General features: G+C 42.3%; 1 protein-coding gene across 3 annotated transcripts in view; it reads right to left on the reverse strand.

The window, feature by feature from the left end:
* The window catches only part of NEK11 (NIMA related kinase 11), a 370526-nt gene that overhangs the window by 348222 nt on the left and 163 nt on the right, over nt 1–22141 (reverse strand). For all 3 annotated transcript variants that reach the window (XM_087894213.1, XM_034403974.3, XM_087894214.1), the window contains exon 2: nt 12491–12739. In XM_087894213.1, coding sequence (XP_087750339.1) covers nt 12491–12657 — 167 coding nt within the window. In that variant the 5' untranslated portion in view covers nt 12658–12739. The remainder of the gene's footprint in view (nt 1–12490; nt 12740–22141) is intronic.

Consider the following 22141-nt stretch of genomic DNA (forward strand, 5'->3'; position numbering starts at 1 on the left):
AGTGGTCAAAAGTGCGAGGACCAGTCAAAAATAACTTTTTCAGCCCTCTGAGTAATCCGTATGCACAAAAGAATACAGCAATAGAGAGGGATGAAGGAAGGAGAAGAGAGATGGAAGAAAGAAGGAGAGAGAGGGAAGGAAGAGAAGGGAGGAAGGAAGGGAAGGGAAATTAGAGTAGGAGTGAGGGTAAGAGAGGGAGGAAGAGAGGAGGAGAAGGAGAAAGGAAGAGGAAGTAGGAAGGAGATGAAGCGGGGGGAAAGAAAGTAAGAAGGAAAGAAAAGAGAGAGGTGGTAGGTTTGAGGAGAAAGATTGCTGTACAGTAAAAAAGATGAAATGGAAAAAAGACAACTCCAAACAAATATAAAGATATTAAGATAAAGAATGAATTGTTAAACTTTAAAGAATAAAAGAGAACAAATATGAATAAATAGCAAAAATTAGAAACACACATATAAATATACAATGTATTTTCTTTGAACAGAGTATTTGGCCAGTTCACAAATTTAAACAGTGTTTAGTCATTTCAATTAAATTTACAATTTCTATATTTCCTTTTTGCCATATTTATTCCTCATCTATTTTTGTAAAAAACCAATATTACCTTTCATCCTCATCTCTAATCTTAATCAAATTCAATTTTTCCCTTCTATTCTATATTACATCCCTTCCCATTGTCATCTATTTTTATATCCATCCTCACATTGGTTAATTATGTAATATTACAGTTGTTTAATATAAATTCAACATTTTAATATAAATCAATTAGTTATATAACTATCTTTTTTGTATATTAATCAATATGAACATGAATATTCCAATTATTTCCATGCCATCCAATTTCTTACAAATCAATTAATTATATTTACCAATAATAATAAACCAAATAATTTCCCCCATATATTCCTCCAAACCACAACTTAACCATTTCTGCTTTCAACACAATATACAATTAATAGTATCTCAATTATTACAATTCCCTAGTTAAATAGAGCTTTTTTTCTTTTGTGTTTTAAAATCTTGAACTCTCCTCTTTTTCCCTAAAGAGGAACTACTCTTTAGGGAAAACTACCTTTTCACTAAAGGTAGTTTGCACCTACCTTTTTTGGTGAGGAAAAAGAAAAGAAATCTGCCTGCCTAATTTTCCAACGTTGCAGCAATAGCAAAGTCAACAGCCTGCTTTACTTTCAGTTTCGTTTTTCAGCATAGCTATGGGGAAAAAAATCTGCTCCAGCAAGCAAGCAAGCAGCAGAGCCCTAAGCAAAACAGCTGAGAGTAAATCAGCTGAGAGTCGGGAGGCCGATCTAATCAACGGGCTAATTAGCCTATGCTGAAGCCAATAAAATTACAAAAAAACCCGAACCGTTTGTTAAATTGCTGGCTCACCCGCCCCTCGCCCACCACTATTTATTGCCAATAAATAGTGGTGCGGAGGGGCAGGGCAAGGGGCGGGGCAAGCCAGCAATTTAACAAACGGTTCGGCCGAACTGCCTAGAACCGGAAGAATCCCACCACTGTATATAGATGGCACCTAGCCCCTACCAGACTAGCGAAAGTTTATCCAAACGCGAGTCCAAAGTGTTGGAAATGTGGCCACAACCAAAGTTCCTTCTACCACATGTGGTGGTCATGCCCCGAAGCGAGGAAATTCTGAAAAAAGATATGAAGATCGACTCAAGAAATAATAGAAGAAACAGTTGATTTGGAACCAGAAACTTTTCTCCTGGGAATACCAAAAAGGACCTACCGGAAAGAAAAGAAATATTTAATTATGAATATTATCACAGCTGCTAGAATAATGTATGCAAAGGACTAGAAAGAGAAAGGACAGCCACCGGAAGAGCACATAATCAGAAAAATATTAGAATGCGCAGAGATGTGTATTTCTCATGTAATAAACGAGAAAGAGAATTCAGAATTTTATACGGTGTGGGAAATGTGGTATACTGTAAGTGGTTGGAAGGTAAACGCAAAAAGTGAAAGGAGAGTGTAAATATTAAATCAATTGAGTAATTCAAGAGACACCATGTATATAAATCTGTATAAATGTAAAAAACGCAGCCTAAATGAAAACTGTTGAAATGTACAACTATGTAATTTAATAAAAACTAAAAAAAAAAAGAGAGGCCTCTGTGGGGCAAACCTGAGGGAGAGAAAAGGATAGGAGAGGGTCAATGGGACAAGCCTGAGGGAGAGAAGGGGATCAGATAGGAGAGAGAAGGGGATAGGAGAAGATCAATGGGGCCAGCCTGAGGGAGAGAAGGGGATTAGATAGGAGAGGCCTCAGTGGGGCAAGCCTGAGGGAGAGAAAAGGATAGGAGAGGATCAATGGGGCAAGCCTGAGGGAGAGAAGGGGATAGGAGAGGATCAATGGGGCCAGCTTGAGGGAGGGAAGGGGATAGGAAATGATCAATGGGGCCAGCTTGAGGGAGAGAAGGGGATAAGATAAGAGAGGCCTATTAGTAAATTTTGAATATGGGGATGAAGCACAAAAGACTTGTAACTGACCGACACACTGTTTGCAATTGTAATGGATGATGGCTTTATGTTTTATGTTTTGTTTAAAAATAAAAAAAAATCACAAAAAAATAAAATAAAATAAATAAAGACAAAATGAAAGTTTTGACAAAAAATATGTTAATAAAACAAAAAGAAGAATTGGTAGAAGTATTGAAGATGCAGGTGACAAATAAGGTTATGTACTTGGGGATATACTTGACAGCAAGATGTAGTACACTTAAAGAGAATAATTACAATAATCTCAAACAACAGATAGTGACAGACTTGTCAAAGTTGGAAAACTTACAACTACCATTAATAGGGAGAATATCAACGATTAAGATGAATATATTATCTAGAATCCTATATTTGTTCCAGACAATTCCAATTAGTTTGGGGAAAGAGTATTTTGAGGATTTAAATAAAATAATGTTGAAATACATTTGGCAGGGTAAAAAAGCGAGAATAAAACTAAAATTGCTATAATACGAGGAAGATTTGGCTTGCCTAATTGGGAATTATACTATCAAGCGACAAGTTTGATGTGGATTAAGGAATGGATAATGTTAAATTGGGTGAATGAGGATGCAGCAAGCCAGGCAGTGAGTGACAACAGCTCTTTATTGTAGGGTGAGAACCCAGCAACTGACCAGGGGAAACAGCTCCCTTTATATACCTTGCAGCTGGGGTGGTCAGCCAATCAGCTGACGGTCAGTTAATTCAAACTGCCCACCCAAAATCTACATACATAACACTCCTCCCCTCCCAGAAGTCACTTGGGGCGGATATTAGCATACAAAGTCTCTCAGGTGACCAGGGCACCCTAGTTGACCTGCGCAGTTCAGTCGGAGGTGTGGCGTTGAGCAGGTCGGAGGAACTCCCTGTTTCTCCCTGCTCCGCCAATGGAACCTCCGGGAATTCGTTGTGGGAGGCGACTTCTGCAGCTGGTCGATCTTCCGCGATGGGGCGGCACTGGATCTCGGGGCCGACAGCTAAATCCTCCGCTAGACTCGGGTTTGAGTTAGTTCAAGAGTCCTGTTGGTAGCTAGGGAGCGGTTCGTTGAATGTGTCTTCTGTGATGGCGGCCCAACGTTTCCGTAGCTGGTCAATGTGTCGGCGCCAAATCCTCCCATCTCCCATGTCTACCCTATACGACTTGGGCCCTGTTACCTCTGTGATTGTCCCGGTTTCCCAGAGGGGCCTGTTCCCGTAATTTCTAGCGAAGACTGGCGTCCCTATTGTGAACTCCCTCAGCCTTTTTTCTGCCTCTCTGAAACTGTCAGGGGAATAACTGGGGTGCAACCTGTCTAGGACTCCTCGGAGCTTCCTCCCCATCAGAAGTTCTGCCGGGCTCCTGCCTGTGGCGGTGCATGGTGTGGCGTGTTGGGCCATTAAGAATTTATCTATCCTCTCTTGACAGTCCCCAGGGCCTAGGCATGACATGGCTTCCTTAACCGTTCTCACAAATCTCTCCACCAATCCATTGCTAGCCAGATGAAACGGGGCGGAGAGGACGTGTCTGATCCCCAACTCTGCTAGGTACCCCTCAAACTGTGTGGCTGTGAACTGGGGCCTGTTATCTGAGACTAAGGTGTCCGGTAGGCCATGGGTGGCGAACAACTGCCTTAGCTCCCTAATGACGGCGTCAGTGGTAGTGGTTTTCATGAGTCTGATCTCCAACCACTTCGAGAAGGCATCCACTACAACCATAAATACCTGCCCATGGAATGGGCCAGCGAAGTCTATGTGGATCCTGGACCAGGGACCCTGTGGTCGTTCCCATTCCCTGACCGGTGCTGTGGGGGGGGGTCTGGTCTAGACTCTTGGCAGGGTTGGCACTTCCCCACCCACTCAGTGATGTCTTTATCCATTAGGGGCCACCATACGTAACTCCTAGCTAACCCCTTCATCCTTACAATCCCAGGGTGCCCCTCATGCAATAGCTTTAAAACTTCTTCCCTTAGGCACAAGGGAACAATAACCTGATCACCCCACAAAAGACAACCCCTTGCATTGTCAGCTCGCCTTTTTTGTTAGGGAAATGTTTGAATTCCCCGCCCTCAGACTTTTCCAGCCATCCCCTGATGACCCAACTCGCGACTTTCCTAATCACGTGGTCTCTGGTTGAGGCTCTTGCTACCTCTGCTGAAGTGATGGGCCCCGAATCCAAGACGTCAATCAGCAGGACTGGAACTCCAGGTGTGGGATCCTCTATCCTGTCCGTTAACGGGCAACGGCTGAGGGCGTCGGCGTTGCCCATGCTCACCCCTGGTCGATGTACCAGATGATCAGAGTATGCTGCCAGGAAGATGGCCCAGCGTGTCATCCTGGGAGATAGGGCTGCCGGGGTGGGTCGGTCCCCTGCGATGCGACCCAAAAGGGGGCGATGGTCTGTGATGAGTTCAAAGTCTCTGCCGAACAGGTATTCGTGGAACTTCTTGACTCCTGAGACAGCTGCCAGGGCCTCTTTGTCAAGTTGACTGTAGTTCCATTCGGCACTTGAAAGAGTCCAGGAGTAGTAGGCGATGGGTGCCTCTAGACCATTCGGTAGTCTATAGCTCAGGATGGCCCCCACGCTGAAAGAGGACGCATCATAGACTAGCACTAGGGGAAGCATAGAATTGTATTGAATTAGAAAACTCTCGGCCGACAGGAGTTTCTTTACAGCCGCGAACACTGTAGCTTCAGCCTTCCCCCAAACCCATTTGGACTTTTTGGCCAAGAGTCTGTATAGGGGCTCCACTACTGCTGCCTTGTCCCTTAGAAAAATGGCGTAAAAGTTCAAAAATTCCAGGAACGTAGTTCCGCCTCATCTTTGGGGGGGGAGCCTCTCGGATCACCCTAATCTTGCTTTCGGTGGGGTGAATGCTGGCTCCGTCTACCCGGTACCCCAAGAACTCCACGGAAGGGGCTGCGATCATGCACTTGTTGCATTTGACCCTGAGTCCTGCACTCCTGAACTTCCCTAGGACTTGTCTCAGCCTCTCCCCTAGCTGCTGTTCATCTTCTGCGGTGACGAGCACATCATCGAAATACAGGACCACCCCGGGGATCCCCTGTAACAGTCGCTCCATGGTGCTCTGGAATAGTCCTGGAGCTATGCTGACTCCGAATTGGAGTCTGATACACTTGAAGGCACTTCTATGCGTTACTATAGTTTGTGCCTCTGCGGTAGTAGCATCTACTGGCAGCTGCTGGTATGCCTGCGCAAGATCGAGTTTCGCAAAGATCTTGCCTGACCCTAGGGAATGCAGAAGGTGATGTACGATCAGAACTGGATAGGCGCTCTGCTGCAGGGCTTTGTTGATCGTACATTTGTAGTCAGCGCAGATGCGCACAGATCCGTCAGGCTTAATAGGGGTCACAATTGGGGTCTCCCACCGAGCATGATCAACTGGCACTAACACCCCCTGCTTTATCAATTTGTCCAATTCCACGTCGATCTTGGGCTTTAGGGCGAAGGGTACCCTCCTGGGTTTCAGCCTGATGGGGGCAATGTTGGGGTCAAGGTTGAATGAGATGGGGGGTCCCCACATACTTGCCGAGCCGCTCGTCGAACACGTCCTGGAACTCCTGCATCAGATCATCATTCAGGGTGCTTCGCACGTTGCGGACTCCGGTGAATCCCATGCCGAGGTCTCTGAACCAGTCCATGCCCAGGAGGCTTGGGAGCTTTCCGCTGATGATGGTGAGGGGAAGCTTCTCCTGGAATTCCCCGTACTCGACCTGGAACTCACCGATTCCTTCCACAGGGATGCGGTTCCCCTTGTAATCGCACAGTCCCAGCCGCTGGTGCCATAGTTGCCGTTTCTGGATATTGGGGACGGTCTTCTTTATCTTGTCTCAGGACATGATGGTAATGGGGGATCTGGTATCGATCTCCATTACACACTTCTGCCCCCGATGCCGACCGTCGTGTAGGTCTTCTCCCCGGGGGATGTGCAGGTCTGGCCGATTCGGATGGTGCAGGCCTTGAGATCCTCAGATTTCGCACTTTTCCGGTAGCTGTCCTTCGGATTGGTTCTTGTTCACTGCGCCGTCTCTGATTGGCTAGCATTGCTCCGCAGCCTGTAGTGGTGGTTTTGCTTGGCTCTGCAGACTCTGGCGATGTGCCCCTTCCACTTGCATTGCCGGCAAATGGCGTCTCGGAACTTGCAGGTCTGGTGCGGATGAGGTTCCCCACAACTCGCACAGGCATCTTGCTGACTTCGCCGGTTCTGCCGGTACTGTTTGGTCCTGTAGACTTCTTCGTTTGACTCTCCCTCGTTCCCTGTTCCCATGGTTTCCTGGTGAACCGGGGCTGACTTCTGTGCCATTCTGCTCTGCGTCATCCCTTGTAGTCTCTCAGCTGCCTTGGATGAGGATTCTTGAGCCCTCGCCTCATCCAGTGCGATGTGTAGCGTGAGATTTGTCTTTGCAAGCAACCTCCTCTGCAAACAAATATCTCTCACTCCGCAGATTAGTTGCTCTAGCAGCATTTCATCAAGGTTTCTGTACTCGCACTGGTTTGCGGCCTTACGCAGGGCAGCGACATACTCGCTGATCGATTCTCGCTCCTGCTGCAGCCGTTGCCGGAAGTCGAACCGTTGGACGTACTTCGATGGCGTTGGGGCATAGTGGTCCTTCAGCAGTGTCTGAAGCGTCTGCCACAATATGGTGTGGACCAAATTCAGTTCCGATAGGGCCTCGGCCATATCAAACACCTTGGTTCCACAGTGGCTCAGGAACAGGGCTTTCTTCCGTACATCGGGCAGCCCCTGTTGGTCGCTGGCAACCAGGAAGCATTCGAAACGGGACATGTAGGATCCCCACTTCTCTACTGCGAGGTTGAAAGGTGCTAGCAGCACGTGGGTGGACATCTTCGGTAGATTCTCCAAGCGCTCCGCTCGCTCGCCTGGCTGGATTCGGGTCTGCAGCTCTCTTGTCGGCTCGTGACTTCAGCTCTTTCCGTGGCTTCTGGCCTCAAAATCCCATCCTCGTCGCCAATGTTAAATTGGGTGAATGAGGACGCAGCAAGCCAAGCAGTGAGTGACAACAGCTCTTTATTTAGGGTGAGAACCCAGCAACTGACATGGGGAAACAACTCCCTTTATATACCTTGCAGCTGGGGTGATCAGCCAATCAGCTGACGGTCAGTTAATTCAAACTGCCCACCCAAAATCTACATACATAACAGTTAATGCTAAGAAATACTAAATTATTGACTTTAGAAGGACATGATTTGTTGTTGGGATGGACGCTTTTTTATGGTATAAGGGAACAAAAACACAGAGTATTTTAGAAGACATTTTATACAAGAGGCATTGCTATTAAACTGGGAGAAGATCAAAAGACAACATTATTTAAAAACTCCAGTCTGGTTATCAACTATTGAAGCATTTTCATATTCAATAACACTTAGAAAGGAACAAATAGTAAGATATAATGAATTATTGAATGAAAAGGGTGAACTTAAATCTATGCAAGAATTAGAAGAACAAAGTATAAAGAAGAATTGGTTTTCTTATTTGCAAATACAATACAGATACGATATAGATTTAAAGACAGAAGGTTTTTATACTAATTTGACTAATTCAGATAAAATTTTAACAGGTCCTGATGAAAGCATAATTAAAAAACTATATGGATATTTATTAGAGGTTAAGTTGGAAGAACAACAAGTTAAAGAAACAATGATTGCTTGGGGGAAAAATTTTAGACATGGAATTGACTTAGAGAAATGGCAAAAATTGTGGTCGCAAAATTATAAAATGACAATGTCAACTGCATATAAAGAAAATTTGTATAAGATGTTTTACAGGTGGCATCTATTCCCGACGAGAATAGCCAGAATGTTCAAGAATAAATCCAAAAAATGTTGGAGATGTCATCAAATATCAGGTTCATATTACCATATGTGGTGGACATGTGCAGAAGCCAAAAGATACTGGACTAATATTCACACATGGCTGGAAAAAATGACAAAAAAACACATAGATTTTAAACCAGAGATTTTTTTATTGGGGATTGTACCTGAAATATATAATAAAGAACTGAGATATTTGATTGTGAATGTATTAATCGCGGCTAGGATTGTGTTTGCTAAAAATTGGAAAAATGAGAAAATACCAACACAGGATGAAGTTATTAAGAAAATAATGGAATGTGCTGAAATGAGCAAATTGACATTTGAAATTAGAGAACAAGAAGATAAACAATACTATAAGATATGAGACCTATTTTATCAATGGTTAGATAAAAAAATATGGAAATGAAATAAGGTAGAGATTTTCACAATACAAGAACTGTAGAACTATGTGAAATATAACATATAGATGTATTATTATTGGATAGATTCAAGAGAATGAAATGAATGTTATAATAAAAATTAACTCAAATCTTAGAATACTTTCAATTATAATGAGGGAAGAAATAGCCATAGTTAAATAAATGATTAACGAGGATAACAATATATAGATATATATTAGGTCGATGATATGAGAATCTAGGTAAATTGTAAATTGTAAGCTATGAATTTGGTGAATGATGCACAAAAGACTTGTAACCAACCGACACACTGTTTGCAATTGAAGATGGTTTTATGTATGTTTGTTTAAAAATAAAAAAAATCTTTTCAAAAATAACATAAATTTTGGGCTCTGTTGTGTTGTAAGTTGATGACTACCTGTACGTGACGCAGGCATCATGTTCTGACATCTAATAGGAGCTGAAATAGAATACATGCAGCACCATATAAATTCTATATTATAATATAGAAAACCAATTTCAGATGTATTTTTAATGATTGTCATAAAAGAGGAGGCATTCCTGAAAACAATAGTTGGAATATTTTAGCAAAATGGATCTTGAGTTAAAATAACTCAGGGTTTTCAGCAATCCATGTGACAATTCTTACCTTTTACCAGTTTTGCTAAATGACACAATATTTTCTTAAATTCAAAAATAAGTATTAGTGTAAGATTTTCCGAAGCATTTAATATACAAGCAGAAATAACACTGTAGCTTTTCCTTCCCTCAATGTAATTTAGTTCAACTGCAAAAAAGAGTAATTTGAATATTAAAAAGATTGAACATCATTTTTGTTAAAAACTGCTGTGCCACCTTAGAAATGTCAGCTTTACTATTGTACAGAACATTGGCTCCATCAAATGGTAGTGTGCTAAACTGCAGGTTTCTGTAAGCAGAAAAGTGTTTGCCTAAGTTAATGTTGATTTTTGGCAATTGCCTGGACTACAATCTGTTGTTTTCTTGACAATGTTAGAATGAATGAGCTGGAAGGGGCCTTGGAGGTCTTCTAGTCCAGCCCCCTGCTAAAGCAGGAGAACCTATACTATTTCAGATAAGTGACTGTCTAGACTGAATGTTTTCAGATTTGGTTTGCTATTGCCTTTAGGGCTAAGAGAGAAAGATTGGCCAATGGTCACCCAGCTAGCCTTGTATCTAAGGAAATACTAGAACTCCAAAGTTCCTCAGTTTTCAGCCTGATGCCTTAACTTCTACACCAAACTAGCTTTTTTAGATGCATGAAGAAAACTAGCCATAAAATTTAAAATTAAAATATACAATTGAAAATGAATGAATCAGGCTATGCTGTTAAGGAAGTCCTTTCTTCAGATTTCTGTGTCTCTTGTTCAGTTTCATTGTGCATTTATATTTTTTTGAAATGAGGCAGAACACTTTATATAAACCATGTCTAATTTTACAAATATCTCTATTGTTGCATACTGTTTTTTTAAATGTAACTATTCTAGATTGTACTCTTCTCCAATTTAGCAATAAACTTTGCTGTATTTTTCACAAACTTTTCCAACTTTACAATATAATTAATGAACTGTATCAATTGGAAGAATATATGGCATTCTAAGAGAAGCATGCATTATAGATTTAAATAAAAGCACAAGATCTGGAAATTTATTTTTATCTTTTTTTCTAAATACAGGCAGTCCTCAATTTACAATTACAATTGAGCCCAAAATTTCTGTTGCTAAGTGAAACATTTGTTAAGTGAGTTTTACCCCATTTTACAACTTTTCTTGCCACAGTTGTTAAGTGAATCACTGCAGTTGGTAAATTAGTAACATGGTTGTTAAGTGAAACTGGTTTCCCCATTGACCCCAGGACTCCCTGCCGCCACCGCCGCCGATGCCTGCAGCAGCAAAAGCCATGCAGGAAAAATTTCGGGGGCACTGAAGCTCCCATTTCGAACCCTGCCCTGCCTCCGCCTGCCACAGCCTGAAGCTCCTGTTTTGGGTGCTGCTGCTGCTGCTGCCGCCACCACGGCCAGGCATTTTCTCTCGGGCCTCCCAGTCTCACTCTCCTAGACTTTGAAGGAGGGAGGGAGAGAGTGAGTGAAAGAAAGAAAGAGAGAGAGAGAAAAAGAGACAAAGAAAATGAGAGAAAGAGAAAAAAAGAAGGGAGACAAGAAAGAAAAAGAAAGAGACAAAGAAAGAAAGAGAAAGAAGGGAAAAAAGGGAGAGAGATAGAAAAGAAAGAATGCAAGAAAAAGAGACAAAGAAAGAGAGAGAGAGAAAGAGAGAAAGAAAGAAGGAAAGAGGAAGGGAGAGGGGGAAAAAAGAAAGAATGAAAGAAAAAGAGACAAAGGAAAAAAGAAAGAGAAAGGAAGGAAGGAAGGAAGGAAGGGAGAGACAAAGAAAGAATGAAAGAAAAAGAGACAAAGGAAAAAACAAAGAGAAAGAAAGAGAAAGAAAAAGGAAGGAAGGAAGGGAGAGACAAAGAAAGAAAGAAAGAGAAAGAAGGAAAGAGGAAGGGAGAGAGAGAAAAAAGAAAGAAAGAAAAAGAGAAAGAAAAAGAAAAAGAAAGAAAGAAAGAGGAAGGGAGAGACAAGAAAGAGAGAAAGAAGGAAGGAAGAGGAAGGGAGGGAGAGAGAGAGAGAGAAAGAAAGAAGAGGAAGGAAGGAACACAAACCCTGGCACTAGACTTAGCTTCAGAAGACGCTTTGAAACACGACAGCAATCTAGGGCTGGAAGGATCTTAGAGGCCATCTAGTCCAACCCCCTGCTCCAGCAGGAAACCTTACATCGCCTGTATTATTTTGGTGCCTCTAACAGAGAGAAAAATTGTCAGAAAGGAGAAGGAGTTTATTAGGACAAGGCAGAGGAAGGCAGAGATAGTCCTTGATTTATGACCAGAATTGAGCCCAAAATTTTTGTTGCTAAGCAAGAGCGTTGTTAAGTGAGTTTCACCACATTTTACTCAATCCATGATCTCTCCTGGCTCTAACAGTAATGTGCAAGTTAGGGAAGAACCTCTGAAGGTGTGTGTAATGTTCCAAATATATAGAAGTTAAATGTGTGGCAGAAAGTGGACTCTGGGTGTGTTTTTCCAAATGTAGTAAGTGAGGTTGAATATGTATAGTTTTAGAAGAGGTGTGTGTGTGTGTGTGTGTGTGTGTACATACACATACAGTATATACAGTAAATAATGTATCTTTTTGTGTGCCTATACACTATACTATGTAATATGTATATACACATATGGCATATGTACATAGGATTAAATAGTATATTTTGGATGTTCAGTAGTAGTAAATAAATAGACAGAGAAATTGTATCTCATTGAGGCCTTTGAGGCGAGGAGAGGCCAGGCACCCTAACCATAACCCTTGACATGAGTGATGTCAAGCTGGCCACGCCTACCCAGTCACATGACTACCCAGCTACGCCTACCAAGTCAGATGACCACCAAGCCATGCCCACACATGACCATCAAGCCAGCCCAGTCACGTGACCACCAAACCACGCCCACACAGTCACATGACCACCAAGCCATGCCCACCAAATAAGCCACACCCACAGAACCAGTAGTAAAAAAATTTAGAACCCACCCCTGCTGCAAACACTTAATACCTGTGAGAATTGGCTAAATGTTGTTTATAAATAAATATTATTCCATTCTACCATTTTCTCAGAAGGCAATATTTAAACAAAAATACATATTAGCAATTTTAAGTCAATTCATTTTAGGCAACACTTACAATTGTTCTTCTTTTGCTTTCTTGTCAGAAACCAGATAAACTGTTCCAAAACTTCCACGTCCAAGTTTTTTATAAATATTGTATCTTCCTGCAATCAGTGTTTTCGAGTGCATAGAAATAGGTGTAAATGATATACCATGCTTAACTGCTTCCTGGAATTTCAGCATTACTCCATAGAATCAAGATAGCTCAATAATTAATACTGAAACTATAAAATTAATAATTTCTTGATCATGAAGGATTATTCACCTGCAAGAGGAAAAAGAATATTCAATATACTAAAATTTGTAACTTATTTAAGAATAGGTTTAACTTACTTCTTTTCCATTATATTATTGTAACACTAGTGCAGTAGACCTTATAGAAGCAATTTTCTTTTATACTCAATTTTCACTGCTACTACAAAGAATATCACTAGCTGTATTTGAACATACTAGCCCAAATTACCAGAACCATAGTTTATTAAGTTAGCCTATTTGCTAGGATGGGCAAAACACAATGAACCATAAACAACTCCATCACATTTATATTATATATCTCTTAATTTCCTTTATTTTTATTTATACTTTAGAAACTTGGCTCATGCCACATCTATTGATGAATATTCTTTTTCTACTATACCTCTCTTATCTTTTTAAAATTTATCTGTCTATGTGACCTACTTTTCGTTTTCTGCAATTATTTATAATCCCATTAAAATCTTAGCTAACATTTTAATTGATTGAAAATAAAATATCATATTGGATAAATATATTTATTAACCACTGCCATAAAATTATATATAGTTTTAACTATATAACTAATAACTATGCAGGACAAATTAAGCTTCTCTCCAAATGCAATCCTGTACTAATGCCATCACTGATTTATTTTGAATTTTATTTCATTTTGTTACATATTACATTAGACAATGGCATAATTGTTTTAATGATAAATTTCATTCTTAAATCAGATCCTCTGCTATATACATGGCTTACATTATGGCTTACATTACTTATGTATAAACTATGTAAACTCTCTTTTTTAAATTTTTTAAAAACAAAATATTTTTTGTGTTTAAAAACTTGAAATAGGCTAACATAAACAATCCAAAATTGTTGAATTGTTTTGTCCAATACAAAATCCAAAATTCATGACTCCTATGGAACTGAAATTTAGCAAATTTCATAAAGCATTTTATTACTAACAAAAAATATCATATTTCCTGTGACAAACTCCTAATGTTTGACTGGGCTATACAATCCAATATAGGCTATTTTCAAGGTAGAAACATTTCTTTTTTTAAAAAAAAAAAAGTTTTTTATTTTTATTTTTCATCAGCATGTTTAAATGTACAGTCTTTTATCCATCCTTATACATTGTTTGTTCATCTTATTCTTTAACTTCCATTAGGTAATTAATTAATTATTTGTTCAGGTCTGCTCTTTTACCATTTCCTTCTTTTGTTTTACTACAACCTTTCCTTTTTCCCTTCCCTTCTTTCTCCTCCTTTCTTTCTTCTTTCCTCATTCCTCCTCTTCTCTCCTTTCCTACTTCCTTTCCTCTTTCCCCTTTCCTCTCTTCTTCCTCCCCTCCTTACCCTCTCTCCTGCTCTTCTTTCCCCTTCCTTCTAAGGTAGAAACATCTCTGAATATCTCCCTGAATATTTAAGAACTTTTCAAGTAAAAGCCTCCTTCTCCCAAATTGCCCATCTCCATTCGATCTCAGATAAATTTACAGGAGGTGTAGGCACAGGGTTGTAAAGTTCCATCAGCATTGGTTTGAAGTAGCACTGCCCCGATGGCCACATCAGTGGCGTCGGCCTGGAAGACCAAAGGGGCTTCCGTGTCGGGGTGTCTTAGAACAGGCTCGGCGGCAAACAGTCGCTTCAGTTTCTCAAAAGCAGCCTGGCATTCCATGGTCCACTCGAGCGGCTGGCTAGGTTTTGGCTTGGCCTCTCCCTTTGTTTTCAGAAGGTTGGTAATGGGTAATGCAATTTGTGCAAACGAGGGGATAATCTGACGATAAAAGTTAGCAAACCCCAAGAAACTTTGTAGCTGCACTGCGGGTGCATGGAGGCACCCACTCCAGGACTGTCCAGACTTTCTCCGGGTCGATTTCTATCCCTTCATTTGATATGCAATAGCCTAAATAGTTAATCTTATTCTGATGGAATTCACTTTTTGACAATTTAGCATACAATTCGTCCACTCTGAGCTTTTTCAGGACTGACTGCACTAGTTTCACATGTTCGTCCATGGTCTCCATGTAAATAAGAATGTCATCTAGGTAGACCAGGACCCCTTTTTAAAGATATTCATATATATCATTAATCAATTGCATGAACACTGCCGGGGCTCCCTGTAATCCAAAAGGGAGCACTTTAAACTGGAAGCAACCCAGGAGACAATTGAAGGCAGTTTTCCATTCGTCCCCTTCCTTAATTCGAACTCTGTAGTAAGCCTCTCTCAAGTCCAGTTTAGTGAAAATCTTTCCCTTAGCCAGGTGCACTAACATGTCTTTCATAAGGGGCAGTGGGTAAACATTTTCTACGCAAATGGTGTTCAGGTTCTTGTAGTCGACACATAAGTGAAGAGAGCCATCTTTTTTCTCCTGAAACAGGACTGGGGCAGCCACCTGCGGCCTAGCTGGTTGGATGAAGTCCTGTTTTAAGTTTTTATCAATAAAGTTCTGAAGCTTCTCCAGCTCATGAGGGGTCATGGAATAGATCTTTGGTTTAGGGAGTTTCACTCCCGGGAGGATCTCTATGCCACAGTCTGTAGGCCAATAAGGTGGGATCACATCTGATGCCTTTTCGCTGAAAGCCTCCCTGAGGTCCCAATATTCCTTAGGGATTTTTTCCTCCCCAGCAATGCGTTCACTCGCCACCGCTGCCAGCTCCTTCACAGCTTTGGTCATGGAAAAAGGTTTTCTCCCTTCTTTCCCCGGTTGGGTGGAGCGGATGTGTAACCATCCCTTCCTCCAATTCACCTATGGGTTCCATTTTTGGCGCCAGGGTAGTCCAGGCAAGAGGGATCGTTCCATACCAGGGGCCACGATGAAGCTCAAGGTCTCTCGGTGGTCCCCCATCTACATCTCAACCAGTTTGGTCACAAAGTGGGCTGCCCGCCCCCCCGCCCCCCAGCTACTGATCCATCCAACTAGCAGAATGTGATGGGCACTTTCATTGTTTTTAGTCTCAGTCCCATTTTTTCCACCACCTCTGGCTGATGACACACCTAGTGCATCCAGAATCTAAGAGGGCTAGCATCTTCCCCTGGGCACTGGATGATGGCACTCTTAGTTCTACTGGGATGGTCATGGGGACCCCATGTGACTTATCAGAGGGTCATTGTCAGTGTCGATTTCGGTTTCGCTGTTTCCCACGGTGGTTGGAGCTCCCAACTCCCCCAGGCCTGGGGGAGCGAACTCAAAGACTTCCACCCGCTTCAGGGCTCTCTCGCAGTTCTTTGCTGGAGGCTTGTCTGCTCTCTTCCCTCCAGCAAGGGTCGGCTTAGAGCCGAGTTTGGAGAAACAATCAGCAGCCCAGTGCCCCTCCTTCCCACATCAGAAGCACTGGATTTAGGCTTAGAGGCTTAGAGGCTGACCCTCCCCCCTTTGGAAACCCTGGGGCCTTCTTTCTGTGGAGACGGGGAAGGCTTGTTCCAAGCTTGGCCCCCACGGTAGCGATCTCTGGCCAGGTCAATTTCCACATCAGCAGCCAGCACATACCAGCATTGCAGGTCTCAAGGGGCCCCTTAGGAGCAGCAATCCTTATAGACATCCTCATTATGGCCATCCTTATAGCATTCCATCACGGCCTCCTGGGACCACTCTCTCATGTGGCGCACCAGCTTGCAAAACTCCTGGGTGTATTCAGCCACCAATCTCTGCCCCTGATTTATAGACTTCATTCTGATTCTAGCCTTCCGTTCAGACAGGGGGTCCTCAAAGAGCACTCGGAGGGCTGCCATAAACTGGTCGTAATTCCTCAGCAGGGGAGAATTCTCATTATGGAGGCCCACCAACCAATCAGCAGCCATCCCCTCCAGGGCCATAGTGATGCACCTCATGCGGGCAGCTTCCGATGAGAAATCTTCTCCATACTCCTCCATGTGATTCCACACTTGGGTTAGGAAGAATCCCAAAGCCTTGGGATCCCCTCCATATTTTACTGCAAGTGGAGGAATCTTTGGAATTCGATGCCTCCGGGGCCCTAAACCCCCCCCCCCATGGGGGGGGCTGGGCTGCAGCCACTGCTTGAGCTCCAGCAGCCTGTGCTCTCTCTGACCGAGCTCTAGGAATCTCTTCTGTGCCTGCAGAAGCCTCCCCCCCCCGGGTGTTCAGTCTCCCCACGTTCTGGCAATGCATACCTTTCGCGGGCTCTCCGACTTTCAAAGGCTTCTTTCAGGAGCTGCAGGGCTTGGGTCAGCAGGAGGTCTTCTTTGTCCTCTTCCTGCCAAGCAGCATCTCCACACCGGCATCTGGTAACTGTCACCCATTGGGGGATTTCCTCTAGAGGTTCCATCCTTCCTACATCCAGCAACCACTTGGCTCTGACTGGCTTTCCTTCAAGCCGTAATTCAGACATCTACTCCGAGACTTTCCTGCTGCACCAGCTCCCATGTCCTCTTGGTCACCGTCTTGGTCAGATATTCTTGGCTCAGCCCCCATGGTAGTTTTCTCCAGGATAGCTGTTAAAGCAGACCTTGCTTAATGTCAGGTGTGCCTCTGTTCAAAACTCAAGAAAGAAAAACCCCAACCCCATGTTTGTAGTAAAAGGGACTTTTATTGAGTATGAACTGAATGCAATGAAAAGAAAGCAAGAAAGCAATAGGCATGAAAATTACATATTGAAAGCATCCCCAAATCCCTCTCCCCAAGGACCCAAGTTGAATGCCCAATCCACATCTCCCCAAGGTGTCATGTGGGGTGCTTCTTCAGATGGTCCCATCAATCTGGTATGCCAGAACGGCTGACCTTGACTGCTATCAACACTCTCTGCAGCTGCTGCGAAGATAGTGAGAATTTTCCTCCCTTTCATGAGACATCTCCACCAGCTCACTTCCCCCCTCCCAAATACCTATAATACCTCCCCCCTCCCGTTATTATGGCAGCTGAAAACAACCAAGCATCGTAGAGGCTGATACCCAGTACTCTTCAATATCTTCATAAACGACTTAAAGAAATAGAAGGGGAACTTACCAAATTTGCGAATAATACTAAGTTGGCAGGAATAGCCAACACCCTAGATGATAGGCTCAAGATCTTGACAGACTTGAACATTGGGCCCTATCTAACCAAATGAAATTCAGTGTAGAGAAAAGTAGAGTCTTACACTTAGGCAAGAAAAATCAAAAGTACACATATAGACTGGGTGAAACCAGGCTTAATAGCAGTAACTGTGAATGGGAATCTTAGTGAATAAGCAATTAAATATAAGCTAACAGTGTGCAGTGGCAGCCAAAAAAGTCAATGCAATCCTAAATTGCCTTAACAGAGGGATACAATCAAGATAAAGTGAGATACTAATACCATTCTATAAAGCCTTAGTAAGACCACACCTAGAATACTGCATCCAGTTTTGGTTATCATACTATAAGAAAGCTGTTGAGACTCTAGAAAGAATGCAGAGAAAAGCAGCCAAGATGATTAGGGGACTGGAGGCTAAAACATACGATGAATGGTTACAGGAACTAGGCATGGCTAGTCTAGTGAAGAGGAGGACTAGGGAAGACATGATAGCAGTGTTCCAATATTTAAGGGGCTGCCACAGAGAGGAGTTGGTCAAGCTATTTTCCAAAGCACCTGAAGGCCAAACAAGGAATAATGGATGGAAAATGAACGAGAGGTTCAACCTGGAAATAAGGAGAAATTTTCTGACAGTGAGAGCAATGAGCCAATGGAACAGCTTGCCTTCAGATGTTGTGGGAGCTTCATCACTGCAAGCTTTCAAGAGACTGGACTGCCATTTGTCAGAAATGGTGTAGGGTTTCCTCCTTGGGTGGAGGGTTGGACTAGATGACATACAAAGTCCCTTCCAATTCTGTTATCTGTTAACAGGCTTTCCTTTGTTCTTTACTTTTCTTGTAAATTCTTCTCAGATTCTCTGGAACATATCATGAACATATGTCTATAGGATAGAATTTCCTTTCTCTTTCCCTCCCTTCCATTCTGTTTGGTGAAAGATATTCTTGGTCAGGCTTTTGAAATAGGCATTTAGATGAGCTCTGTTGATGATGTGATTTTATTTTGGGGTTTTGATATAAATTTATGATAATTTTTAATCTTTGTATACCACCCAAGTCACTGCAATGAAATAGGCAGTTCTTTAAGATAAATAAATTCACTGATTCAGTTCACTAATATATAGGCAAAGTGTATCTCTGCAGTGAATATGGAATGCATCATTATGTTTCCACAATATCTCAATTTCTTTAGCTGCATGCCAATTCATGAATAGAGTCAATGTTCCCACTTCAAAAATGTTATTAATACATTAATTTTACCAAATATAAATTCTGCAATACTTAATTAAAGGTCCAGTTTCTCCCTCAATGTCTTCTAGTGTAATTGGGAAGCTTGCCTTCTGTTTCTGGTCCTGACCTTTAAACAATATTCTTGCTAAGATTCAGTCAAGACCCTGCCTGACTTTCAGAAGGCATAAAGATCTACATATTTTTTTCAAGCCTTGAGTTTTGGAATGATGTCACTTGTTGGATGAATTGTTTTTCAGCACTTAATTGTTTATATGTTATTTTTATATTGTTTTATGGTGTACTTCAATTATATATACTAATCTGAGTTATATGCTCAATAGAATGGCTATATAAATCAAATACATCAATTAGATAAATATTCCAGTCTTCCTGCTTGTTTTTAGAACCTAACAATGAAAATGACATGCTTCCAATAATTCTGCATTGATATACTAATAGCAAATAATAATCAATGTAGATATCATTAAGGTACTTAAAATTTCAGTGCTGCTAGTAAAAGTAGTAAAAAGTAAAAGTAAAACTAGTAAAAGTAGCCCAAGCTATTCTTGATGATTTATCTGATTATTGCCTGATGTAGGATTTTGAAGTCCTACTATGGCTATATTGCCAACCTCATCTGTTACTGAGATGAAAACATACAATTCAATATTTACTTTTTCAATAGGATTGTTTTATTATTATTTTATCAAGTGGCACATTATTTTAACATCGGGCACATAAACTAAGATGCTGGGATAAAGAATATGTTATCTGCAGTTATTTTAAGACACATAAATTTACTCAAATCTGCTCACTAAATAGAGATGAATTTATTAAGGCAGAATGTTTCTGGAAAATCTGCCTAGCATTATTTGTCAGATATCACTGGTAATCTGTATTTCCTTCATTTGGGATCATCATTGGTAACCCTCCTATCTTTTGCCATTGCCTCTTTCATCTTATTATTGCACAAATCTATCAAAGAGAATAATTATTATTTCACAGTTTCTTTTATTGGTACCCCAAGAAGCCCTCCTCTAAGAATGACAGCTTTCTCATTCAAAGAATTTTTATTTTAAAAAAGCAAGGTCTCTATGATTATTATTATTAGTTCAATTTATATGCCGCCTTTCTCCAGAGACTCAGGGCGGCTTACAATGCATTTTTAAAAAATCATTATAAAAACATTTAAAAATTAAAACATTAAAACCCATTCACACCATTCATGGCCGGATCTCACAAGATTGCAACAGCGAGATCAACGGCCCCAGGCCTGCCGGAAAAGCCAGGTCTTCACCGCTTTTCGGAAGGCCAATAGGGTGGGAGTGGTCCAGACCTCAGAAGGTAACTGGTTCCAGAGAGATGGGGCAGCCACAGAGAAGGCCCTCCCCTGCGGGCCCACCAGCCGGCATTGTTTAGCTGATGGGACCCAGAGGAGAGCAACTCTGTGGGATCTTACCGATCACTGGGAGCTATGTGGTAGAAGGCAGTCTCGAAGATAACCTGGCCCTGAGCCATGTAGGGCTTTAAAGGTAATAACCAACATCTTGAATTGTGTCCGGAGACCAATAGGGAGCCAGTGCAGCTCGCGGGGAATTGGTGTAATGTGGGTGTATCTAGGTGCACCCACGATAGCTTGCGCGGCTGCATTCTGGACCAACTAGTCTCCGAACACTTTTCAAGGGTAGCCCCATGTAGAGCGTGTTGCAATAATCTAACCATGAGGTGACAAGGGCATAAGTGACTGTGAGGAAAGCCTCCCGATCCAAGTAGAGTCACAATTGGTGCACCAGGCGAACTTGTGCAAAGGTCCCCCTGGCCGCAGCTGTCAGATGTTGCTCTAATCTTAGCTGTGAATCTAGGAGGATATCCAAATTGCGAGCCCGTTCTGAGGGGGACAATTTCTCTCCCTCCCCCCCGCCCCAGAACCAAGGATGGACAATCAACAGTGTCTTTAGGAGGCAATAACCACAGCCACTCGGTCTTGTCTGGGTTAAGTCTGAGCCTGTTGACTCCCATCCAGACCTTCACAGCCTCCAGGCACCGGCACATCACATCCACTGCATCACTGAATTGACGCGGGGTAGAGATATACAGCTGGGTATCATCAGCATACTGTTGATATCTCATCCCGTATCATCGGATGATCTCACCCAGCAGCTTCATGTAGCTCTTAAATAGGAGGGGAGAGAGGACCGAGCCCTGGGGCACCCTGCAAATGAGGGACCTAGGGTCGACCTCTGTCCTCTTACCAACACTGACTATGACCGACCAGAGAAATAGGAGGAGAACCACCGTAACACGGTGCCTCCCACTCCCAACTCCCAACTCCCTTAGTCGTCCCAGAAGGATACCATGGTCAATGGTATCAAAAGCCACTGAGAGGTCAAGTAGCACCAAGATGGAGGAGTGACCCCCATATCGGGCTCGCCAGAGTTCATCCATCAGTGTGACCAAAGCAGTTTCCGTGGTGTAGCCAGGCCTGAAGCCAGACTGAAAAGGGTCCAGATAATCAGTTTCATCCAATGACCGCAGGAGCTGAAGTGCCACCACTTTCTCTACAACCTTTCCCACAAAGGGTAGGTTGGAGACTGGACGAAAGTTCTTTAATTCTGCTGGATCCAGGGAAGGCTTCTTGAGGAGGGGCTTACGACCGCTCCCTTCAATGGTTGCGAGAAGGACTCCTCCCTCAAGGATGGCAATGATGGCTTGTTTGTTCAACTACCAGTGACTATATGGATATATCCATGTAGCTTTCTTGGCAATTATACAGAAGAAGTTTGCCTGGACCTTCTTTCAGAATTTTTTTTTCTACTTCCCAATTTAGCCTAAAGCTGTGGAGTTTCCTAATGGTCTCCCATTCAAGCAGTAACAAAAGTCTGATCTCACTTATCTAGATGCTATCATTTGTTACCTGACAGGAGACCCAAACAATATCAATTTCCTTCTGTAATCTTTCCATGATTTTCATTGCTTTTTTTATGCTGCTTCTGTTAAAACTGCAGTATCATTTATACTGGTAGACAAGAGGATCCTAATGAAAGTGAATTGTCCATACCAGCAATTTTCTCTTTCCATGGAAGAGAAAACTATTGAACAAAAAAATTCGGGATGATTTAGGGTCCTCGAGAATCACTACATATCTAAATAGCAAATAAAAACACTTTGGATACGCAGATCAGAAAAATATGGG

This window comes from Pantherophis guttatus, chromosome 4, assembly GCF_059756535.1.
Source record: "Pantherophis guttatus breed Tessera chromosome 4, ASM5975653v1, whole genome shotgun sequence".
NCBI classification, from domain to species: domain Eukaryota; kingdom Metazoa; phylum Chordata; class Lepidosauria; order Squamata; family Colubridae; genus Pantherophis; species Pantherophis guttatus.